This window comes from Lithobates pipiens, unplaced genomic scaffold (genome assembly GCF_037356315.1).
Source record: "Lithobates pipiens isolate NorthernLeopardFrog02 unplaced genomic scaffold, aLitPip1_a1.2 Scaffold_13, whole genome shotgun sequence".
NCBI classification, from domain to species: Eukaryota; Metazoa; Chordata; class Amphibia; order Anura; family Ranidae; genus Lithobates; species Lithobates pipiens.
The window spans coordinates 280,491,244-280,513,850 of record NW_027507718.1 but is presented as its reverse complement, the minus strand read 5'-3'; the positions used below and the strand labels follow the sequence as shown (position 1 = coordinate 280,513,850).

The following is a 22,607-nucleotide window of genomic DNA, read 5'->3' as shown; positions in this document are numbered from 1 at the left end:
AGACAGGGTGTGAGGAGGGAAAGACCAAAGGCTGCAGCAGTGAGTGAAAAAAAAACCACGAAAATTAAAGTGCCCACAGTACATGTCACTGCCACCTGTCCCCAGTGGCATGTATAAATGCCATCTGTCATCAGTGCCACATAGTGACATCTGTCATCAGTGCCACATCAGTGTCACCAGTGCCATCTGTCATCAGTGTTACGTGTCATCAGTGCCACGTATTAGTGTCATCTGTCTTCAGTGCCACGTATTGGTGCCATCTGTCTTCAGTGCCACGTATTATTGACATCTGTGCCATCTGTCATCAGTGCCCCATATTAGTGCCATCTGTCATCAGTGTCACGTATTAGTGCCATCTGTCATCGGTGCCACATCAGTGTCACTGTCCTGGTGCTCCAGGGTCTTCAAATGGCTGGGCTGTGGAAAAGTCTCACACATGTGGTATCGTAATACTCAAGGGGTAGGGATATGGTCAGGCGCGTTCGCATGGTCCACGTGCTGACCCTGCCAGGAAGTCGGCGCAGCGCTGCTCTAATCACAGGCAGTGAGACATTGCCCCAATGTTCGGCTGCAGAGGCTTGTAGACTCTCTAACTTTCACACAGACCAAATAATATTTCACTAATTTGGGTTATTTTTACCAAAGATATGTAGCAGTATAAATTGTGGCCAAAATTTATGGAGAAAAAATTATAATTTGCAAAATGTTATCACAGAAACAAAGAAACATTTTTTTTTTTTTTTTTTTAATTTTTGGTCTTTTTTCATTTATAGCGCAAAAAATAAAAAACCCAGAGGTGATCAAATACCACCAAAAGAAAGATCTATTTGTATGAAAAAAAGGTCAAAAATGTAATTTGGGTGCAGTATTACATGCCTGAGTAATTGCCCTTCAAAGCGTGAGAGCACTGAAAGCTGAAAATTGATCTGGTCACAAGGGGTTTTAAGTGCTCAGTTGTCAAGTGGTTAAATTATTATTTTGTATAGTAATAATAGATTTTAAAAAATAAGACCTGTCATGAGAGAACTGCTGAAGCTACCATAACAATGTTTAGCTGCCTGGCTTGTCAGCTTCAAGACATTCATTGACTGGTGAGCATGAAATGTACAGATCACCTTCGTCCTAATGCTGCTCTGTGAGAGTCTATGGCTCGGGATGTCAACAAGAGCAGCACCGTTATCTCTCTCAGGATTGGCTGGGGGTGACAGATCAGCTGACCTACACCTTAGTGAGAGGATCGCTCAGGAAGAGAACACTGCACATGGCTAGTGTTACAAGTCAACGACGGGGGCGCGCGCGCATACATCATCAACCCACTCCCATGTGTTCCTGGGCTCACTTCCGGGCTGTCGCCGGGCAGTGATGTCACAATCATGTGACAACCCTGTCAATGGAGAAGTGTGTATGGTCCAGGGAGTGATGGCGAGCCTGTGAGAAGAGACCAGGAGGAGGCTGCATGCAGGGTGTACAGGTCAGGGCTCCAGCTGCTATGCATTGTAGTCAGGGGTTCAGTCACAGAGGGGAAGGCTGGAAGTGCTTGTATACAGACATGGAGCTATGCATGTACAGAATACAGGACAGCATTGAAGCTCCTGCTAAACACTACTGTTCTTCGGTTAGAAAAGAAGTCATTTCCAGTGCAGTAATAAAGAAGATACTATCACTAGGTTGAGGCTTTTTTTTGTAGTTTGTGAAAGGCAATGAATAGCTGCATCTGACCAGCAATCCCCAAGGATTCTTTTAGCCTTAGCAGCTGTGTCTATGAGCATTGTGCAGGCGCAGTTCACTAGAGAGACGCATTAGACTCCGTTCACACACGCTGCGAATCCCAGATGCAAAAATCTCTAGTTTCCTGGGACTGGGATTGACAACTACGTACAGATAGTCCATACACTGCAATAACAGGCTGACTTGTTCATGACTGTTGATGAATGTGGTGATCGTGGCTTGTCACACATTGATCGCAGCTATTGTGACTGCACAGCAAATGATTCTTTATGGTGATCGTGGATGCATGTACATTCTATGCTTTAAGGCCATGATCAACGCACAAATCAAGTCATGAATAGCTGCGACTTCTGAAAGCCTGTCATTGTATTATATGGGCTCGGCAACAGTGCATCTGTTAATCCCAGCCACCTGAGTCTGCACAATGATCCTTGCTGAAGGGATTCGCAGCACGTATAAACGTCAGTTTGATTAGAGCCTAATGCCCCATACACACCATCCGAAAATCAGATGACAGATCATCCTCCTCCTCTTCTTTTTTTTTTTTTTTTTTTTTTGTTTTACATGCTAATCGTATATCGAATATGTAGAGCTTACTAAAGTTATGAAAATTCTCCTGCGACAGATTAAAAAATCGGAAGTGATGTCACATGTTGTAGTGGATTTGTATTGTATTTTCAGACAACAACTGTACTGATTAAACGAAAATTGTATGATCCGGTATCGTACGACAAAAATTTTCATGCTTGTCTGATCGAATAATAACGGATGAACCATCATAATCGGCTCTCGAAAGCTCTGTGCTAACGATCTGATTATCATGCGATTGCTTCGAAAGCGGTATTTTTCATACGATTTTCGGATCGTGTGTTCGGGTTACAGTGAGCACACAATCTGTACAAACCAACTTTATTTTTAAAGTGGTTGAAAAAGACATGAAATATGAACAAAGCATATTTCTCCATAGTGTGTACTTGTCTCAAACCAGGGCACTGTGTCATTTCTGTCTGCTGCCTTGTTCCTCTGCTATCAGCAATCATCTCTGACTAGTTTTTCTGACACTAAGAGAAAAAAGGTGACAGGTAAGGGAACTGCAGCATACAGCCTGTGATTGACAGCTTCAGCTGTGTTCCTGTCTGCTGTGTGAAGAGGGGGGTGTGTTCCTTCCCTTCAATCAGCTCTCTGAGATCTCCTCACTGAGCTTTGCAGAGTGCAACTTCTGCTCTCCACCCCCTTTTTTCTCTGACAGTGCAAGCTTTATAAATTCTGTACTTTGAACAGCTGTAGAGAAGGAAAGACAGCAGATAAACGGGTACAACTTATGTAGGAGGATTTGTTTAATCTCTGCATATAGCCTGAGTTCAGTCACTTCACTGTATGTGTATATATAGTGTGTGTGTGTGTTTACAGCCACTTTAGGCCCCATTCACACTTTTGTGACTTGTCATGCAACTTTGGACCCAAAAGGTGCATGACAACTTGCACCCCAATGTTTACCAATGAGTACTGTTCATATCTGTGCGACTTAAATTTGCAGAGACTTTAAAATAGTTTCTGCACTCCAATTTTCATGCAACTTTAGGGCCATAGAAGGCTTCAATGTAAAGCCTCAAAATGATAGTTGCACCTGCATGATATATGTGCAACTTGTGTACGAATTTTGGATGTGCAATTAGTTGTGGTTTCATTTCCTTTATTGGATTCCTAACAAATTTGAATCAGAATTCTGTGTGAAGAATAGCTGGTTGTTGAGGCGTAGGCCAGGAATCCAGCCGCTGCATCCTTAACAACCGATAATCACCCACCCCCCTCAAGGCACCTTGTGCCCATACTGATCACAAACATATCCATGACCCAGTTTGAGTCCTGACCGAGAGATTAAAGCCAAAAGCAAACATTTATTATATTGCAGCTTACTAATACTTCAATGGGATGGCTGCATTCATCTTTTATTTTCATTTGGTGATCTAACCAGTAAGTCTGTTATTTTTCAACAGAATAAGCTCTGGTTCATATGTATAATTTTACAGGGATGAGACAAACCATTCAACACTGATAGGGGTGCTTAAAATTATGAGCTTTTATTTATCTAAAACTTTTATCCTAAAAGAATAAAAAAACAGGCGGTGGGGGGCAGCGGTGGTAAAGCGGCGCTTTACTGTCGTTTTAGCCACACTTTTCGTCCGATAGCGGGGCGATTTAAACCCCTGCTATCGGCCAATAAATGATTAAAAGCACCCGCAAAGCACAGCTGCGGAAGTGCTTTGCAGGCGCTTCAGAAGCACTGGCCATTGATTTCAATGTTAGGGGCCAAAGATGCTGCTTGCACTGACTGCTCTAGTGCGAAAGCACTCGGGCTTTTACACTGGAGTGACAGGAGAGGTGCTTTACAGGCACTATTTTTAATACTAAAAAGCCAGGAAAGCGCCTCAGTGTGAAAGTAGCCTGACAGATTATAAAGTATTAGCTAAAGTTTTTCTTCAATTTTTTTTTAGTGTATTTAAATATACCAATCCATCTAATGCTCCCCTCCCTCAGACTGACAATGCTGCTGTCCAAAGGTGCCCCCTGTGCTCCTTCATCCACAGTGGGGAAACACTAATACAGGAGTTATGTTACTGGCCAAATAACCAAGGGAAAACAGAGGGGAAAAAAGCCTAAGAAAATGAAGGTCTCCATTTAAAACGGCCAGATTAGTCACAAGTGGATGAGCGCTGAATCGTCCAATGATATCGTATATCATATAGCGATATATTACTGGAGTTCCCAGCTCTGCTTCACTCTGCCATTGAGTGTCACTGATGTTGCTTTCTTTATAATGTAAAATATGCGAAAAATACAACAAAGAGTGAGATTATGTTCTATTGGCTGTAAAAATTGGAGAACATAGGTGCCAGAAATAGTCCACAAATGAAATATTGTATTTGGGGTTGAATAATCCTTTGAAAAATGTAAATGTTACCAATGCTTGTTTTGTTCCACATTAATACTAATACATATTGTTTTTATTTTAGCTTTATTTTTTATTTTTTTTTTACATCCTCATTGATCTTCCACAATGCCTCCACTGAAAGATGCCAAATTAGGAGCCTTCACCTTTTTTGCTTCTGCGCTGCCTCATGATGTTTGTGGGAGCAATGGCCTGCCACTCACTCCAAATTCCATCAAAATCCTTGGGCGCTTTCAGATCCTCAAGACCATTGTTCATCCTAGGCTCTGTCAGTATGTGGACATTTCCCGTGGTAAACATGGTAAGATGCAGACATTTCCTCATCTGTAATACTGCCTACTATTATATCTTCTGTACTTCTCTCATGTACATACTGCCCGCTGTCATACACTTTCTACTGCTCTCATGTACATACTACCCGCTGTCATACCCTCTGTACTGCGCTCATGTGCATACTTCCCGCTGTCATATCCTCTGTACTGCACTCATGTGCATACTGCCCGCTGTCATATCCTCTGTACTGCGCTCATGTGCATACTGCCCGCTGTCATATCCTCTGTACTGCTCTCATGTGCATACTGCCCGCTGTCATATCCTCTGTACTGCTCTCATGTGCATACTGCCCGCTGTCATATCCTCTGTACTGCTCTCATGTGCATACTGCCCGCTGTCATATCCTCTGTACTGCGCTCATGTGCATACTGCCCGCTGTCATATCCTCTGTACTGCGCTCATGTGCATACTGCCCGCTGTCATATCCTCTGTACTGCTCTCATGTGCATACTGCCCGCTGTCATATCCTCTGTACTGCTCTCATGTGCATACTGCCCGCTGTCATATCCTCTGTACTGCTCTCATGTGCATACTGCCCGCTGTCATATCCTCTGTACTGCTCTCATGTGCATACTGCCCGCTGTCATATCCTCTGTACTGCGCTCATGTGCATACTGCCCGCTGTCATATCCTCTGTACTGCTCTCATGTGCATACTGCCCGCTGTCATACCCTCTGTACTGCTCTCATGTGCATACTGCCTGCTGTCATACCCTCTGTACTGCTCTCATGTGCATACTGCCTGCTGTCATACCCTCTGTACTGCTCTCATGTGCATACTGCCTGCTGTCATACCCTCTGTACTGCTCTCATGTGCATACTGCCTGCTGTCATACCCTCTGTACTGCTCTCCTGTGCATACTGCCTGCTGTCATACCCTCTGTACTGCTCTCATGTGCATACTGCCCGCTGTCATATCCTCTGTACTGCTCTCATGTGCATACTGCCTGCTGTCATACCCTCTGTACTGCTCTCATGTGCATACTGCCTGCTGTCATACCCTCTGTACTGCTCTCATGTGCATACTGCCTGCTGTCATACCCTCTGTACTGCTCTCATGTGCATACTGCCTGCTGTCATACCCTCTGTACTGCTCTCCTGTGCATACTGCCTGCTGTCATACCCTCTGCACTGCTCTCCTGTGCATACTGCCTGCTGTCATACCCTCTGCACTGCTCTCCTGTACATACTGCCTGCTGTCATACCCTCTGCACTGCTCTCATGTGCATACTGCCTGCTGTCATATCCTCTGTACTGCTCTCATGTGCATACTGCCTGCTGTCATACCCTCTGTACTGCTTTCATGTGCATAATGGGCATACTGCCCGCTGTCATACCCTCTGTACTTCTCTCATGTACATACCACTTGCTGTCATATACCCTTTGCACTTGTCTCATGCACAGACTGCCCGCTGTCATACCCTCTGTACTGCTCTCATGTGCATACTGCCTGCTTTCATACCCTCTGTATTGCTCTCATGTGCATACTGCCTGCTGTCATACCCTCTGTACTGCTTTCATGTGCATAATGGGCATACTGCCCGCTGTCATACCCTCTGTACTTCTCTCATGTACATACCACTTGCTGTCATATACCCTTTGCACTTCTCTCATGCACAGACTGCCCACTGTCATACCCTCTGTACGTCTCTCATGTGCATACAGTAGTCTCTGCTGTCATGCCCTCTTTATTTTTCTCACATATATACTGCCCGCTGTCATACTTTATTTTTTTTTTTTTTTTCTTTCTCATGTGCATACTGCTTGCTGTCCTAACCTCCACATTGTTCTTTAACAGATTTCTCCTTCTATGCTAAACATGCAGGTGGGCCAATCCCCCAATGTGGCTATCTATAGTACATTCTGACAGCTGTCGCTGCTGACTGTTAAAATGCCTCAAAAGTTGACCTGCATATGTCTGTATACAGAAGCTGTTCATCTGACAATTTTCAACATTGGCACCCTTGATTTTTCAATCAAAGAATGCCCCATAAGAGGGTGCCAACAGGGCCACCCATAAAGTGAATCTTAGTCAGTTGATTAGGAAGCAAACCAAATTCACTCTGTATATGGCCAGTTTAGTCTCCTAATTCCCCCCCCCCCCCCCTGAACTGGACCAATGAAGATTGAATTGCTCTTTTCTGTTCCTGTCAGCACATTCAGTGTTAGGCTAATAAGCCCTGGGCAGAACAATAGTGTGCTACCCTCCCTCTCTAAGTCTAAGTAGTGCTGTGCAGAAGATTACAGGAGGCTAGTACAAGATACAGGTTAAGATGTTGGTGTTATATAAAATGTTTTCACTAGATTTTTAATCAATCTATTATTGAATTAAATGTTTTATTAATATATTTTCTTGAAGTTCAGCTTTAAAGAGACACAACCACCTGCTTATTTATGGCAGAGTGATAGTCTTTCCTGATTGCTCTATACTCACCCACAAGGTATACCATAGATCCACGCTCCCTCACAGCTGCACACAGAGTTAGCTTTAGTGTTGGACAGTAGTGGAGCTTACCCGGGTGGATGCTATCACTGCCCCATTTCCATTCATTCCTATAGAGAGCTTGTCCACTGTTGGAAAGCATAATAGATAGCCTCTCCATTGGAATGAATGAAGATTCATTGGTTTAAAGTTGATGTATAGACTGCCTCTCTATAGCATTGACTAGGCACTCAAGGGTTTCATTTCAATGTATAACAAGCAATAACAATCTAGTAACTGTATAACAAAAAAAGCTTTACATTGTTTTAAAGTGGTTGTAAAGTTTCTTTTTTCAGTTAAAAATAACAAACATATTATACTTATCTGCTCTGTGAAGTGGTTTTGCACAGAGCAGCCCAGTTCCTCCTATTCTCAGGTCCCTCTTCGGTGCTCTGGCCCCTCCCTCCTGTTGAGTGCCCCCACAGCAAGCAGCTTTCTATGGGGGCACCCAAGCCAAGCCACAGCTCCTTGACCTGCCCCCTTTTTCTCCTCATTGGCTGACTGATTTTGAGAGCAGCAGGAGCCAATGGTGCTGCACTGCTATCTCAGCCAATGAGCAGCCGAGACACTCCTGCAACATTTCTGGATGGCGATGGGGCTGAGGGGGGCTGCTGTACATAGAAGGCTTTTTATCTTAAAGCAGTGCTCCAGCCCCCCCCCCCCCCACGAAAAATTTAAATTCAGCAGCTATGCATACTGTAGCTACCGATTTTTAATATTAGGACACTTGCCTGTCCTGGAATCCAGCGGTGTCAGCACCTTAGCCAATGTTTCCTTCGGTTCTCGAGTGCTGCCACCATAGCCTGTAAGGGAAACTGGCAGCCGATCCCCCAATGCGCGAAGCGCGCTGCGCTTTTTTTTAATAGCCCAGCAGTGCTAAAACAAATGACATGCCAAATGTAGCATCTCAGGGGGCGAGGAGTGCTTAAAGCAGAAGTTCCACTTTTGGGTGGAACTCCGCTTTAAGTCAAAGACAAAAGTAGAGCTATCAAGAGAAAACCTCTTATTTTCTAATTAATGTTATGTTGCTATGTGAAGAATTTTACAAAGTGTTTGAATGCAGTGCATTTAATTGCTAGAAGTTTCCACGTTTTTTTTTTTTTTTTACCAAAAAATGTTTTCTAAGTGCTGCTGTTCTCTTGCAAAGGCAGTCAGCAGAGTAATCCAGCAGCTAAATACTTACAGGAGTTTTCAATCTACTTGTTTTCTTGAATAGCAGATATGTCCACCTCCTTTAATCATTAGCTTTATGTGTTTGTCTCTTTTTATGTTGGATTAATGTGCATCAAAAGCTTAAAAGATCCAAGCCAGAATTTGCCTATAAAATGTGTATAGTATACAAACCAGACTATAAATCTATGACCGTGGCGTGTCCGGGGTAGCATCAAGATTTAGTCATAGATTCATGAGTAGATGGAAGGCTGAAAGTGTCATTTTTGAATTGTGTATAAAAATGTTGTCATTCTCATAGTGCTGCTGATCTGGTATAGGTATATATTTGTTGTCTTTTTGTTTTTCGTAGTAGTGAGGGATATTTTAAAGCCACATAAACCAAACGTTTCCACTTCATTACCCTGGAGAATAATGTATGCTTGTAACCAAGGAATGGGAATCTGTTATAGCAGAAAAAAACTTTCTAATTGCTTTTCCAGATACATAGCCTTTCATCACCTCCTACAATGCTGAGAACATGTTATGTTCACTGACAATTGTCTTTATTACAGGCTCAGTCATCCATTGTTCCACTTTATTTTATGTTCATTTCCATACTGTTCATGAATCGGAAACCTCATCAAGGATTAGTTTAGCTGAGGAAAGGGAAGAACATGGATTTCTTTTTGCTCTGACTCCCCGTTCTGCCTTTCACTCTGATGTAGATATGTGGTCTACATAAACTGGCAATTTATTTATTTATTTTTTTAGTTACGTGATGTTCCTCTAAAAGCAGTACCACTAAATGTTGTAACTACAGTAAGTAATGGAAAAAAATAACGATATTTTAGTTGATAATTAATTAAATTGTTACTAAACCCAGGACCCTGCATTCACTATATCTGGTCTCCCACAGTACACAGAACATGGAAATGCAATTATTTTAGTAAATAAAAACAGCAGTATATATAACAGTGATTTCTATAAATTCCTGTTGAAGCTTGTAGGAGGAGTTTTCATACTGCACGGAGCTGTCCTATCAGGATGCAGGGCTCCTGAATCTCTGTCTGGACATGTTTGGACAGTGCTGATTGGCCCTGTGCTAATCACATGCACTCTCCCAAGAAAAAAAAAAACCTCTCTAGCAATACATGCCAAACTGAGCATGTGCAGCCTGACTCCAAAGGCTCTATCTTATCTAGACTTGTCCAGGGGGATGGTGCAGGAAGGGGAGGATCTGTGCATTCAAGATCAAGCAGCCTTTTTACACAATGCAGAGGATTAACCCCTGAGGTTCCATGGTGACTGATTTCACTGTTCTAGGTTTAGTAACACTTTAAAGTTGTTTTACATCAACATTAGATTGTGTGTTTTTTGCTTTATTTTTTTTAAGAAATGTTCTTCGCGTCTTCAGTTGTTAATTTAAAGTGGTTGTAAACTCTGTTACACCACTTTTACCTACTGGTAAGCCTATAACCATAGCTATATAGCCATAACCTGTAGGTATCATGAATATCTCCTAAACTTGCACAGTTTAGGAGATATTCAGTATATGCGCTGCTGCCGACATCACTGGCGCATGCGCACTGAAGAAACAGCCGCTTGTGCACGGGGTCGAGTGACGTTGTCGTGGCTCTGGCCAATCACAGCGTCAGAGCCGCGAACCCAGAAGTAACTCCAGAGGAAGATGTTGGCTGTGTACTTGGAGTGCCGATGCCGATTCAGGGCATTGTTCTGAGTTAAGTATTCCATAATGAGCTAGTAGCTAGTATGCGATGCATACTAGCTCATTATGCCTTTGTCTTGCAAGGTTTTTTTTTTTTTTTTTTTTTTCTTCTCAGAGGTTTACAACCTTTTTAACAGTTTGCAGTTTTAAAGGCTGAATAATGACTACAAAATGTCTTCCACTGAAACACATTAAGAACCCATGCCTGAGGACATTTATCTGTACAGTATAAATCCTGGGGCTATGAGTGCTGCTGGGTTCAGAGTACAAACACTAGAAAGACCTCAGCTCATTCTGTTTCCTGTAAATTCAATTTTTAGAAAGTATACCACCTATTTTGATAAAATCTAAGGTACATTAATTGATAAGAGTAGTGTCAAAGTAATGGAACCTGTGTAGATAAACCAATAAAAAACTATTTACTTAATAGAAACACTTTTGATTATCAGAAAATTTGAGAGCCCCTGTATTTTACCTAAGGTAATTTCTTCTGTCTAGTCAGGTTTACCGTTGTCGCATTTATGTTAATAGAACAAATATCTAATTTGATGAGTACCTGAACTGAACTTTAAGAATTAAACTGCTTTAGTATGTGCATGCAGTGAACCAGAGGTGCCTGACTATATCATCAGTCATCATCTAGTATGGCCTGACAGAGTCCTATCCTAGGGTGCTCTGGTATTCAATATCTGCTTTAGCTCAGTTGATTGACACTTTTGAAAAAAAACGGGGAGGAGAGAAGAGCAACTATTGTGTAGCATGTTAAAAACCATTTTAACAGAAAATGTAAAGTGCACTCATAAAAATAGAGCTCAGCATGACAATCAGGATGCCTCTGGGTCTAGAATAGATGTAACGGCAACCAGGAAGCCTTGCCTTGGCCACCAGCATGGGAGTAGAGAAGGATGTAGACTAGGAACTGCTGTCACTGGCCAGCTGAAACTGATGATGGAAGTCAGAGCCCAGGTGTGCCACCTTGTGTTGCTGGAGCTGGAACAGGAATGTGTTTCAAAGCAACCTTGCTTCTTCAGAAGCATATGATTATTTAGGGTGTTGAGACCCTTCAGTCAACACTTTGGTCTCCCTTTTTATATCACTTCGTTTATTGATTTGTCAATATGATGGTTGGCTTTATTGAACAATGAACCAACAAAAAAGCCAACGACCATGCTGACCAATGAGTGCTTCTTTCTTCTGGGATACAATAACAGAAAAACAGGCCTCAGATGTGCTTCTCATTTGTCATCACGGTAATGTGCCTCCACTGACCGTTGAGCGCTTGCCATTGCGAGCATTATTATAGGTACTCACTTTGAGGCTGTGTATGGTGTTCGGACTGCTACACAGGCAGCACAGAGCATCAGGGCCCCTATGTGAAACGAGATCCAGAGGGCTGGCCAGGACATTTGAGATACTTTTACCTTTTAATTTTTCCTGAAAAGTGTATTTATCCTTAAGTGAGGCAACACTAAATATTATAATTCAATGGCAAACCAACGAAAGCACCGCTTTTAGGCCTATTTGTAATTGTACCTGGGAATGGCTTGTCACTCGCATCAATGCTTTTATTGATAATTTTAGTGAACTGTCCATCACCGTCCATGATCTCCATCACCGTAAGGAACTATGGGGGTATTCCAGGGAGTTGGGGTGGATGGGACAAACTTGAATTTTTCTTGAAAAGTCAAGATTTGCATTTCTTTTTAACTTCCTGGATTAACTGATTATTTTGACATTGTTTTTCACTAGAGGTAACTCTGCCTCTGTATTTTCTAAACAAATATTAAAATGGTTGTAAACCTCAGACATGAAATATAAACAAAGCATATCCCTCTATATTGTGTACTTGTCTCGGTCCAGGGCATGAAGTGTCATTTCTATCTACTGCCTTGTTTCTCTGGTATCTGCATGAGTCACTTCTGACAAGTTTCCCTGACAACAAGAGAAAAAGGGTGAAGGGAGGGAGCTCCAGCACACAGCCTGTGATTGCCTCAGCTCTGTTCCGGTGTGCTGTGTGAAGGGGGTTTGTACATTCCCTCCAATCAGTTCTGTAAGTTTAGCTTACTGTCCTGCTTTCTGGAAGCTTAAATAAGCTGTCTAAATTCTGCACTTTGAACAGATGTAGATAAGAGAAGACTGTGGATACATTGGTATAACCTAAGTAGGAGGATTTGTTTCATCCCTGTATATCTCCTAAGGGTAGTCACTAAACTGGGTATAGTAAGGGTTTATAACCACTTTAAGATTCTGTTACCCAGAGTTGTGACCGGTGTACTTTAAAGTGGAGTTCCAGTTTTTTTTGTGTTTATTTAAAGTCAACAGCTGCAAATAGTGTAGCTGCTGACTTTTGATAAACACACACTCACCTGTGCTACGATCCATCGATGCACCCGTCCGAACCCTCGTTTCTCTTCCTCCCCTCTTCCCGCCATTGTAACTGTGGGCACTGGGCTGTGACGGCTTGCGGCTTCACAGCTGGGTGCGCACTGTATCTCCTTAATGACTGGACAAACTTCTGGGACCTGTGATGTGTCCCAGAATATTGCAGGGAGGGAACGGGAGAGAAGAATTTCTGGTTGGGTCGCCTAGGCCAGTGGTTCTCAACCTCAGTCCTCAAGTACCCCCAGCGGGCCATGTTTTGAGAACTTCCCTAAATAAAATGGCTCTTATCAATACCATTATTATTATTGATTTAACCACTTAAGGACTGCCGCATGGCAATGTACGTCGGTGCAATGGCTGGATGCGGCGGTCCGTTTCGGTGCAGGAGCGATCCGGGATTGGTTTCTGGCCACCCCCTCTCGATCGCTCCTGGCGAATGAGAAGCTTCCTCCCACTGTGTATAGTAAACACAGGCAGGGAGGAAGTGATGTCATTCTCCTCGGGGCGGTCTTTTTGACCGGACTATGAGGAGAAGTGAAAGTAAGTGTGCACCAACACTACACTAACATGTAGGCACACACAGGCACACAACCCCCCCCCCCCCCGATCAGGTTTTTATAGCGCTAGGTACCCCCATATACTACCCAATAATGGTTTTAAGCCCCTGATTGCCCCTAGTTAACCCTTTCACCCCCTTTTGCCAGTATCACCAAGCGATCGTTTTTCTGATCGCTGCATTAGTGTCACTGATGCTGCTAGTTAGCTAGTTATTTTTTTAGGTTCACCGCCAGGTTTTTATAGCACTAGGTACCCCGATATACTACCCAATAATGGTTTTAACCCCCTGATTGCCCCTAGTTAACCCTTTCACCAGTGATCACCGTATAAGTGTCACTGGTGACGCTGGTTAGCCAGTTAGTTATTTAGGTTCCCCGTCAGGTTTTTATATAGCGCCAGGGACCCCCATATACTACCTAATAAAAATTTGAACCCCCTGATTGCCCCTAGTTAACCCTTTCACCAGTGATCACCGTATAAGTGTTACAGGTGACTCTGGTTAGTTTGCTTTTTATAGCATCAGGGCACCCACCATTTATTACCCAATAAAGGTTTAACTCCCTGATCACCCAGCGGGTGATATCAATTAGGTTTTAGGGTCAGGGTCTGCGTCACCCCAGGCAGCGCTAGGTTAGTGCCGGTACCGCTAACACCCATGCGCAAAGTATAAACCTCCCATAGTGGTATAGAATCTGAACAGATCAATATCTGATCTGATCAGATCTATACTAGTGTCCCCAGCAGTTTAGGGTTCCAAAAAAACGCATTGTTAGCAGGATCAGCCCAGATACCTGCTAGCACCTGTGTTTTGCCCCTCCGCCCAGCCCACCCAAGTGCAGTATCGATCGATCACTGTCACTTACAAAACACTAAACACATAACTGCAGCGTTCGCAGAGTCAGGCCTGATCCCTGCGATCGCTAACAGTTTTTTTGGTAGCGTTTTATATTTAAATCCGGAAGGCATTTTCGGGGTCCCGTACGTGGCTAGACTCCCAAAAAGTCCCCCAAATGTGGTATCCCCGTACTCGGGAGAAGCAGCAGAATTTATTTTGGGGTGTAATTTGACTTATGCCCATAGCATGTGTGAGCAATATATCATTTAGCGACAACTTTGTGCAAAAAAAAAAAAAAAATTGTAATATTCCTGCAACTTGTGGCAAAATATAAAATATTTCATGGACTCAACATGCCTCTCAGTAAATAGCTTGGGGTGTCTACTTTCCAAAATGGGGTCATTTGGGGGGGTTTTGTGCTATTTTGGCATTTTATGGCCTTCGAAACTGTGATAGGTAGTGAGGAGTGAAATCAAAAATTTGCACCCCTAGAAACCCTGAAGGCAGTGATTGGATTTCGGGGTTCCGTACGCAGTTGGCTCCCATAAAGTCCCACATATGTGGTATCCTCGTACTCAGGAGAAGCAGCAGAATATATTTTGGGGTGCAATTCCACATATAACTATGGCATGTGTGAGCAATATATCATTTAGTGACAACTTTGTAAACTTTTTTTTTTTTTTTTGTGTGTCATTATTCAATCACTTGGGACAAAAAAAAAAAATTCAATGGGCTCAACATGCCCCTCAGCAATTTCCTTGGGGTGTCTACTTTCCAAAATAGGGTCATTTTGGGGGGGGGGGGGGTTTGTACTGCCCTGCCATTTTAGCACCTCAAGAAATGAGATAGGCAGTCGTAAATTAAAAGCTGTGTAAATTCCAGAAAATGTACTCTAGTTTGTAGACGCTATGACTTTTGCGCAAACCAATAAATATACACTTATTGACATTTTTTTTACTAAAGACATGTGGCTGAATAAATTTTGCCCTAAATGTATGACTAAAATTGAGTTTATTCGATTTTTCTTATAACAAAAAGTAGAAAATTATCTTTTTTTCTCTCAAAATTTTCGGTCTTTTTCCATTTATATTGCAAAAAATAAAAATCGCAGAGGCAATCAAATACCATCAAAAGAAAGCTCTATTTGTGGGAAGAAAAGGACGCAAATTTCGTTTGGGTACAACATTGCATGACCGCGCAATTACCAGTTAAAGCAGTGCAGTGCGAAATTGTAAAAAGACCTCTGGTCCTTAGGTTGAAAATTGGTCCGGGGCTGAATTGGTTAAAGCAGCTGTTCAACGTAAAGGAAAACCTGAAAACATGGCCTATTGGGGGCACCTGAGGACTGGGGTTGAAAACTACTGGCCTAGGCGGTCTGGCTGAAAGTGGGAGCGGATACCTGTCAAAACTAGGTACCCACTCCCCACCCCCAAAAAAATGACATGCCAAATGTGGCATAGGATGAGGGGAGGAATGTTTAATATATCTTACTGTAAAATGTCAGTTGAATCCTATAGGTGGCCCCCAAAGACGTACCTAATTAAATAAAAAAAAAAATTCCAAAGCTTATTGGCTATCTAGCCCCTGGGGTTTACGTAACCCTTTGAAAAATGCCCTACTGTATTGTAATTTTTTAGTTATTAATGCCACCCCTTCAGACTGCTAAAAAGATCATTGATGTCATGCTGCTGGCTTTGGCCAAGTGGCATTGGACCCAGAAATGTTAAGGCACCATCAAGTGAGTTGTCAATCAGCCACAGCTCAAGGAGCTCCTAGCAACCTCTGGAGGAACCCAGGGCTTCCACAGAACCCTGGCTGTGAATGACTGGTGTTTTTGCCACTTCTGTTTCTCTTCTATGAATAAAATATCTTCTATTTCTGCAGTCCTTGTTTCCAGCCTACCATTATGTCACCTACTCTACAATGTGATTACAGTCTGCAGCACTCAGCCTTTGCACTCGTAGTGCATGTGCTGTGTTCCTGCCTTTCAAGAGCTTAAAGTTATGAACTGTTTAAAGATAATAATAGGGACAGCGGATTGTTCCTTTATCCCAGTCATAAATACTATTTAGTACAGATGTACAATGTTTCCAGGTCTCAACAATTGCCTTGCTCTGATTTAAATCTTACCTTCTGACATGCTAGCTAGAAGAGCCAAAAGAGAGCGTAATGTATGTAACATAGCAACTAGATTATTAATATGTGAAATCATGTCTGTTGCACGTTTTTCAGGTTGAACATGGCTTTTAGATGATATTGTGATATTAGAGTGGTTAGTGGAATTTCAGACAATAAAAAAGCTGCTTTTAAGCAGAATTTAGGCGTGCAATATGGTATTGTAGGTTTTCGTTGCTATATAATTATGGAAGGCCGATTTATATACCAAAGGTTGGAAAAGTTTAACTGCAGTTGCATTTGTGAAGTTTAGAGTTTTGCTTCATAGTAATAATTCATTTTCTTCTTTGACTTCATTACACTTTCTAATTTAGACATTGGTGGTATATAGGTAATATTTAACACTACATTCATTTTTTTGATCTGGTCAGCATGGCTAAAACAATGAGCAGTTACAGTGCCTTGCAAAAGTATTCGGCCCCCTTGAACTTTTCAACCTTTTGCCACATTTCAGGCTTCAAACATAAAGATATAAAATTTTTATTTTTTGTGAAGAATCACCAACAAGTGGGACACAATTGTGAAGTGGAATGAAATCTATTGGATATTTTAAACTTTTTTAGCAAATAAAAAACTGAAAAGTGGTGCGTGCAAAATTATTCGGCCCCTTTACTTTCAGTGCAGCAAACTCACTCCAGAAGTTCAGCGAGGATCTCTGAATGATCCAATGTTGTCCTAAATGACTGATGGTGATAAATAGAATCCACCTGTGTGTAATCAAGTCTCTGTATAAATGCACCTGCTCTGTGATAGTCTCAGGGTTCTGTTGAAAGCGCAGAGAGCATCATGAAGACCAAGGAACACACCAGGCAGGTCCGTAATACTGTTATGGAGAAGTTTAAAGCCGGATTTGGATACAAAAAGATTTCCCAAGCTTTTAACATCCCAAGGAGCACTGTGCAAGCGATCATTTTGAAATGGAAGGAGTATCAGACCACTGCAAATCTACCAAGACCTGGTCATCCCTCTAAACTTTCAGCTCAGACAAGGAGAAGACTGATCAGAGATGCAGCCAAGAGGCCCATGATCACTCTGGATGAACTGCAGAGAACTACAGCTGAGGTGGAAGAGTCTGTCCATAGGGCAACAATCAGTCGTATACTGCACAAATCTGGCCTTTATGGAAGAGTGGCAAGAAGAAAGCCATTTCTCAAAGATATCCATAAAAAGTCTTGTCTAAAGTTTGCCACAAGCCACCTGGGAGACACACCAAACATGTGGAAGAAGGTGCTCTGGTCAGATGAAACCAAAATCGAACTTTTTGCCCACAATGCAAAACGATATGTTTGGCGTAAAAGCAACACAGCTCATCACCCTCAACACACCATCCCCACTGTCAAGCATGGTGGTGGCAGCATCATGGTTTGGGCCTGCTTTTCTTCAGCAGGGACAGGGAAGATGGTTAAAATTGAGGGGAAGATGGATGCAGCCAAATACAGGACCATTCTGGATGAAAACCTGTTGGAGTCTGCAAAAGACCTGAAACTGGGACGGAGATTTATCTTCCAACAAGACAATGATCCCAAACATACAGCAAAATCTACAAAGGAATGGTTCACAAATAAACGTATCCAGGTGTTAGAATGGCCAAGTCAAAGTCCAGACCTGAATCCAATCGAGAATCTGTGGAAAGAGCTGAAAACTGCTGTTCACAAACGCTCTCCATCCAACCTCACTGAACTCGAGCTGTTTTGCAAGAAAGAATGGGCAAGAATTTCAGTCTCTCGATGTGCAAAACTGATAGAGACATACCCCAAGAGACTTGCAGCTGTAATCGCAGCAAAAGGTGGCTCTACAAAGTATTAACGCAAAGGGGCTGAATAATTTTGCACGCCCCACTTTTCATTTTTTTATTACTTAAAAAAGTTTCAAAAATCCAATAGATTTCGTTCCACTTCACAATTGTGTCCCACTTGTTGGTGATTCTTCACAAAAAATAACATTTTTATATCTTTATGTTTGAAGCCTGAAATGTGGCAAAAGCTTGAAAAGTTCAAGGGGGGCGAATACTTTCGCAAGGCACTGTATTAAAGGGGGGGGGGGGGGTCTGTGGGGCTTTATATGATGATGATGATGATGATGATGATTATTTTGTACAAAACAGGACAAGGAGGCTGGACTTTAAATGTTTAATTGAAGTACGCGGAGGGTAAAGTGTTGTGTGGCATTATAATTAACATATCTATAATATATGTAAAGGAGTACGACATTTGTCTCGTAATTTATATTCAATAGAAAATTGATATGCTACACACATAATTAAATACCTGTATGGAGTAAGATATTAATCCAAAGTTATTTCGTACAGAAATACATAATACATAAATAGTCCAAAAAATGGAAGGCACATGATACATATAGAAAAGCCCAAAATTGGATAGCACGTGATTAGAATGTAGTCAAATACATACTGCATGAACAGAGTCCACCATGACGTGGTAGGATGAAGTATGATATTTGAACACGACATCTGTTATCTCAACGCGTTTTGTGACAATGTCTCTCATCAGGAGAAAGTGTGTACACGTGCAAGATATCTCTATTATATATTGTGCATTTCTAGTTGGTCTATTATAGTCACAGGTGTGAAAAATATAAAAATTGGGGGGTAAAACACCCTACACGATACTTATAGGGCATCCATGTGCAATTGGTACTGCATTGAGGGTCATGAATATCCCCACATGGGAAACATCTCATGGAGCTGAGATGGTATGTTAAGCGACAGCCAGCCCAACTGGCAACCCTTCAAGGGATGGTCATGCATCAGGCTGTGATATACGCGTGACCATGTGTGATTACAAAAACCAAATGGGGGCTGTAGAAAGTAAATAATATTATAAAAAAATTATAAATGTGTTGAGCTAACAGATCTCGTGTTCAAATCGCATACTCCATCCTACCACGTCATTGTGGACTCTGTTCATGCATTATGTATTTGACTATATTCTAATCATGTGCTATCCAATTTTGGGCTTTTCTATATGTATCCCGCCATCCATTATTTGGATTATTTATGTATTGCTTTAAAAAATTATGTTTTTAATTTAATTTTAATATCTTACTCCATGCAGGTATTTAATTATATGTGTAGTATATCAATTTTTTATCGAATATGAATTATGAGACAAATATCCTACTCCTTTACATATATTATAGATATGTTAATTCTAATAACACACAACACTTTACCCTCTGCGTACTTCATTTAAAGTCCTGCCTCCTTATTCTCTTTTGTACAATGAACAGTTATATTATCAATCATACACAAGTGTTACTAGAAAGGACTTGAAACACTATTCACAGCTCTCCGTCAGTGAACGGATGTTGGGCATGCATGCACACACACAATTCCACCAAAACATAAGTGGGAAACAGTCTCTAAATGAGTTCTATACGTGGGATGATACTTGGATGTCCCGGGACCAGAAGTGACGTCAGTACACCACCGGAAGTGATGAGCACTGCCGCTAAGTGAGGAGCAACATATAGTGAGATGCCTAGTAGACCCCCGGTGGACATTTAATTATGCTAGGTGTGATTAATGCCTAATTAAATATTTTGTTTGTAATTTTAAAGGGGGGAAGGTTTTTATAGTAAACAATCTGAATGGGATTACGCTATGGATTGCTGTTTTGGATAAGATTAACAGCGCTTGATGCTGCCCGGGAAGGTGACCTGCCAACCCCTTTGTGAAATCTTAGAGCAACACTGCGAGCAAATGTGTGTATTTACTGCCTTCTGGTGAGTGTTTAGTGTAAATAGTTAGACTGTTTCCCACTTATGTTTTGGTGGATTTTATGTAAATGCAAAGCACCATCCGGAGTTGTGTGCATACATGTCCAACGTCTGTTCACTGACGGCACACTGCTAATAATAGTGTTTCAAGTTCTTTCTAGTAACACTTGTGTATGATTCATGTTTATAGTGTATAGCAGCAGCTGAATTATATTTTATTCAATTTTCTAAAAATTTCCTGCCTGTGTGCGCTTAGAACATTTCAATTTCTGATCACAGTTTAGAGAGATCGTATAATAATAATATACTGCCGTTTTTAAAGTGGAAGTAAACTCCCCTATTGTTTTCAGCCAAGGAAGCTGCCATCTTTGCCTCTGTTTAATCTTCAACTGCTATGGTGCTGCACATGTGATTCGTTATGACACCAGCCATTGGATGGTTTGATAGTTTGGCTGAGAGCACAGCCAATGTGCAGTTAGCATTCCCGGCATGCCTTTTTTTTTTTTTTTTTTAAACTGTTTAAATCGATGGGTTTACTTCCACTTTAAATATGGAGTTTAATTGCAAAGAATATGCATCATACTAAACAGCTTTCTTATAGTTTTTAGCTGATGGTTAATTACTGATTTTCCTTGTTGAATTTACGAATGAGAACAAATTAGTTGCTGTCTTTAAACATGTTATTTGGATACGGTTGCTCTACCTATCTTCTTTTTTTTTTTTTGACCAAATCAAGGGTAATTTGTATGCAAATTTCAGCTTTAGAGTCTATGTAAGCCCCAACAACAAACTTCTCTTTTGATCTGTGAAATATACCACTGAAAGTATTTTATTACATCTGTTTGATAGGTGCAGTGAAAACAAAACAAATCTTGCCAGAAATCCAGTATGCTTATAACTTCACTCTGGCGCTAATGCACTGAAACCCCAAGTGATGTTATCCACCCAGGCTAGTTCTCTTCTGCAAACTACAGAATATATTAGGAAGATTATGAGAGTGGAAGGCATGCTATAGTCCAAATCAGGAGCATGCATCTTAATAGACTTAAGTGACTGAGTGGTGTCATACCACGATTAGAAGTTACTGACATCATCTCCAGGTAAAAATAGGGGAAAAAGCTTGGGAAATAAAAATGAATGCAGCCACCATTTCTGAAATATAACATTTCTGTTCTGGGGTTTAGATGCACTTTAAAGTTGGGGCTGTGCTACATCGCTACCAGTGCTTTTTGTGGGGTTGAAAGTATAATGTGACAGAATGTGGTCTTCTGAGCTAAAGGCTGCATATGCATACAAACTAGCACTGTGTGTTCGGGGAAGGTCAAAGGACTGTGGAAGATAAAAACAAGGTGCAGGTACCCTTAGGTGCTTATTAAAGTGTTCCTAAACCCAGGATCCTGCATTCACTATATCTGGCCTCCCACAGTACACAGAACAAGGAAATGCAATTATTTTAGTAAATATAAACTGCAAAATACCTTTTTACCTCAGCAGTATATAGCAGTCTTGTAACTTTTTTCTCTCAGTGTCTGGATGCATTTGCATTGTCCACAGACTGTCCTATGAATCTGCATGATCCCTGACTTTCTTTGTGGACAGTGCGGATCACATACACCCTCCCAGAAAAAAAAACTCTCTAGCAATACACACCAAACTGAGCATGTGCAGCGTGCCTCCTAGTGCTCTGTGCTATCAAAATATTTATTGGGGAGGATCAGAGAAGACAGGATCAAACAGCCGGTTTACACAATATGCAGCATTAACCCCTTAGGTTCCACAGTGAGTATAACAAGCATTCTTTACTGCATGAGGAAAAGATGATACACACTCCGGTGATTGCTCTTAAAAAATGTTGTATTTATTAACAAGCCACAGTGACCAAACGCAAATACGAAAGGTTGATGCCTTTCAGCCTATAAGGCCTTAGTCATAACCACATTACAGACTTTGAAATAAATAGTAGCTCTAAGGATCACTGGCTCCACCCATTGTCTTAATTGACTGCAGGCAATTATCTAAAAAAGGGGGAATCGGCTACACTGCATATAGGGTGATCCATATGTATGCCACTATTTCTCACACACCTTATAGTGATAATAAGTACATGTATGCACACACTCGTGCATGCACATATACATAATTAAAACTCACCATGAAATTCAAAAAACATTAAATGCAAAAAATAAAAATGATAATCTAGGTATGTGAAAAAAGACACCAAAGGAGGAAAAGTGAGAAAGAGAGAGGAGGCTCTGGGAAGAGGCATTCTTAATGTAAGTGCAAGTCCAGATCCCACCTCAGGTTTAACCCCTGAAGCGATCTAGTTTTTAATCTAAAGATCCACTATGCTTCTCTCCCCAGTAGCCTTTTGGCCTCCTCTGGGTGAGTCAGACAACCGTTCTATTCCTCTAAAACGGAAAGAGGAGAGATCGCTCTGGTTACAATCCCTAAAGTGACGTGTTGCATTTGAAATATTTCTAGCGTTTGGATTATTTGTGTCACAATAATGTTCCCCTATATGGGCTCTCAAAGGACATGTGGTACAGCCT

General features: G+C 41.6%; 1 protein-coding gene across 1 annotated transcript in view; it reads left to right on the top strand.

Annotated features, from left to right (window-relative positions):
- Positions 1-1,359: 1,359 nt before the first annotated feature.
- TBCK (TBC1 domain containing kinase) overlaps positions 1,360-22,607 on the top strand; it is a 446,663-nt gene continuing 425,415 nt past the window's right edge. Inside the window, exons 1-2 of the mRNA XM_077476674.1 lie at positions 1,360-1,471; positions 4,743-4,979. Of these exons, the coding sequence (XP_077332800.1) occupies positions 4,787-4,979 (193 nt within the window). The 5' untranslated portion in view covers positions 1,360-1,471; positions 4,743-4,786. The remainder of the gene's footprint in view (positions 1,472-4,742; positions 4,980-22,607) is intronic.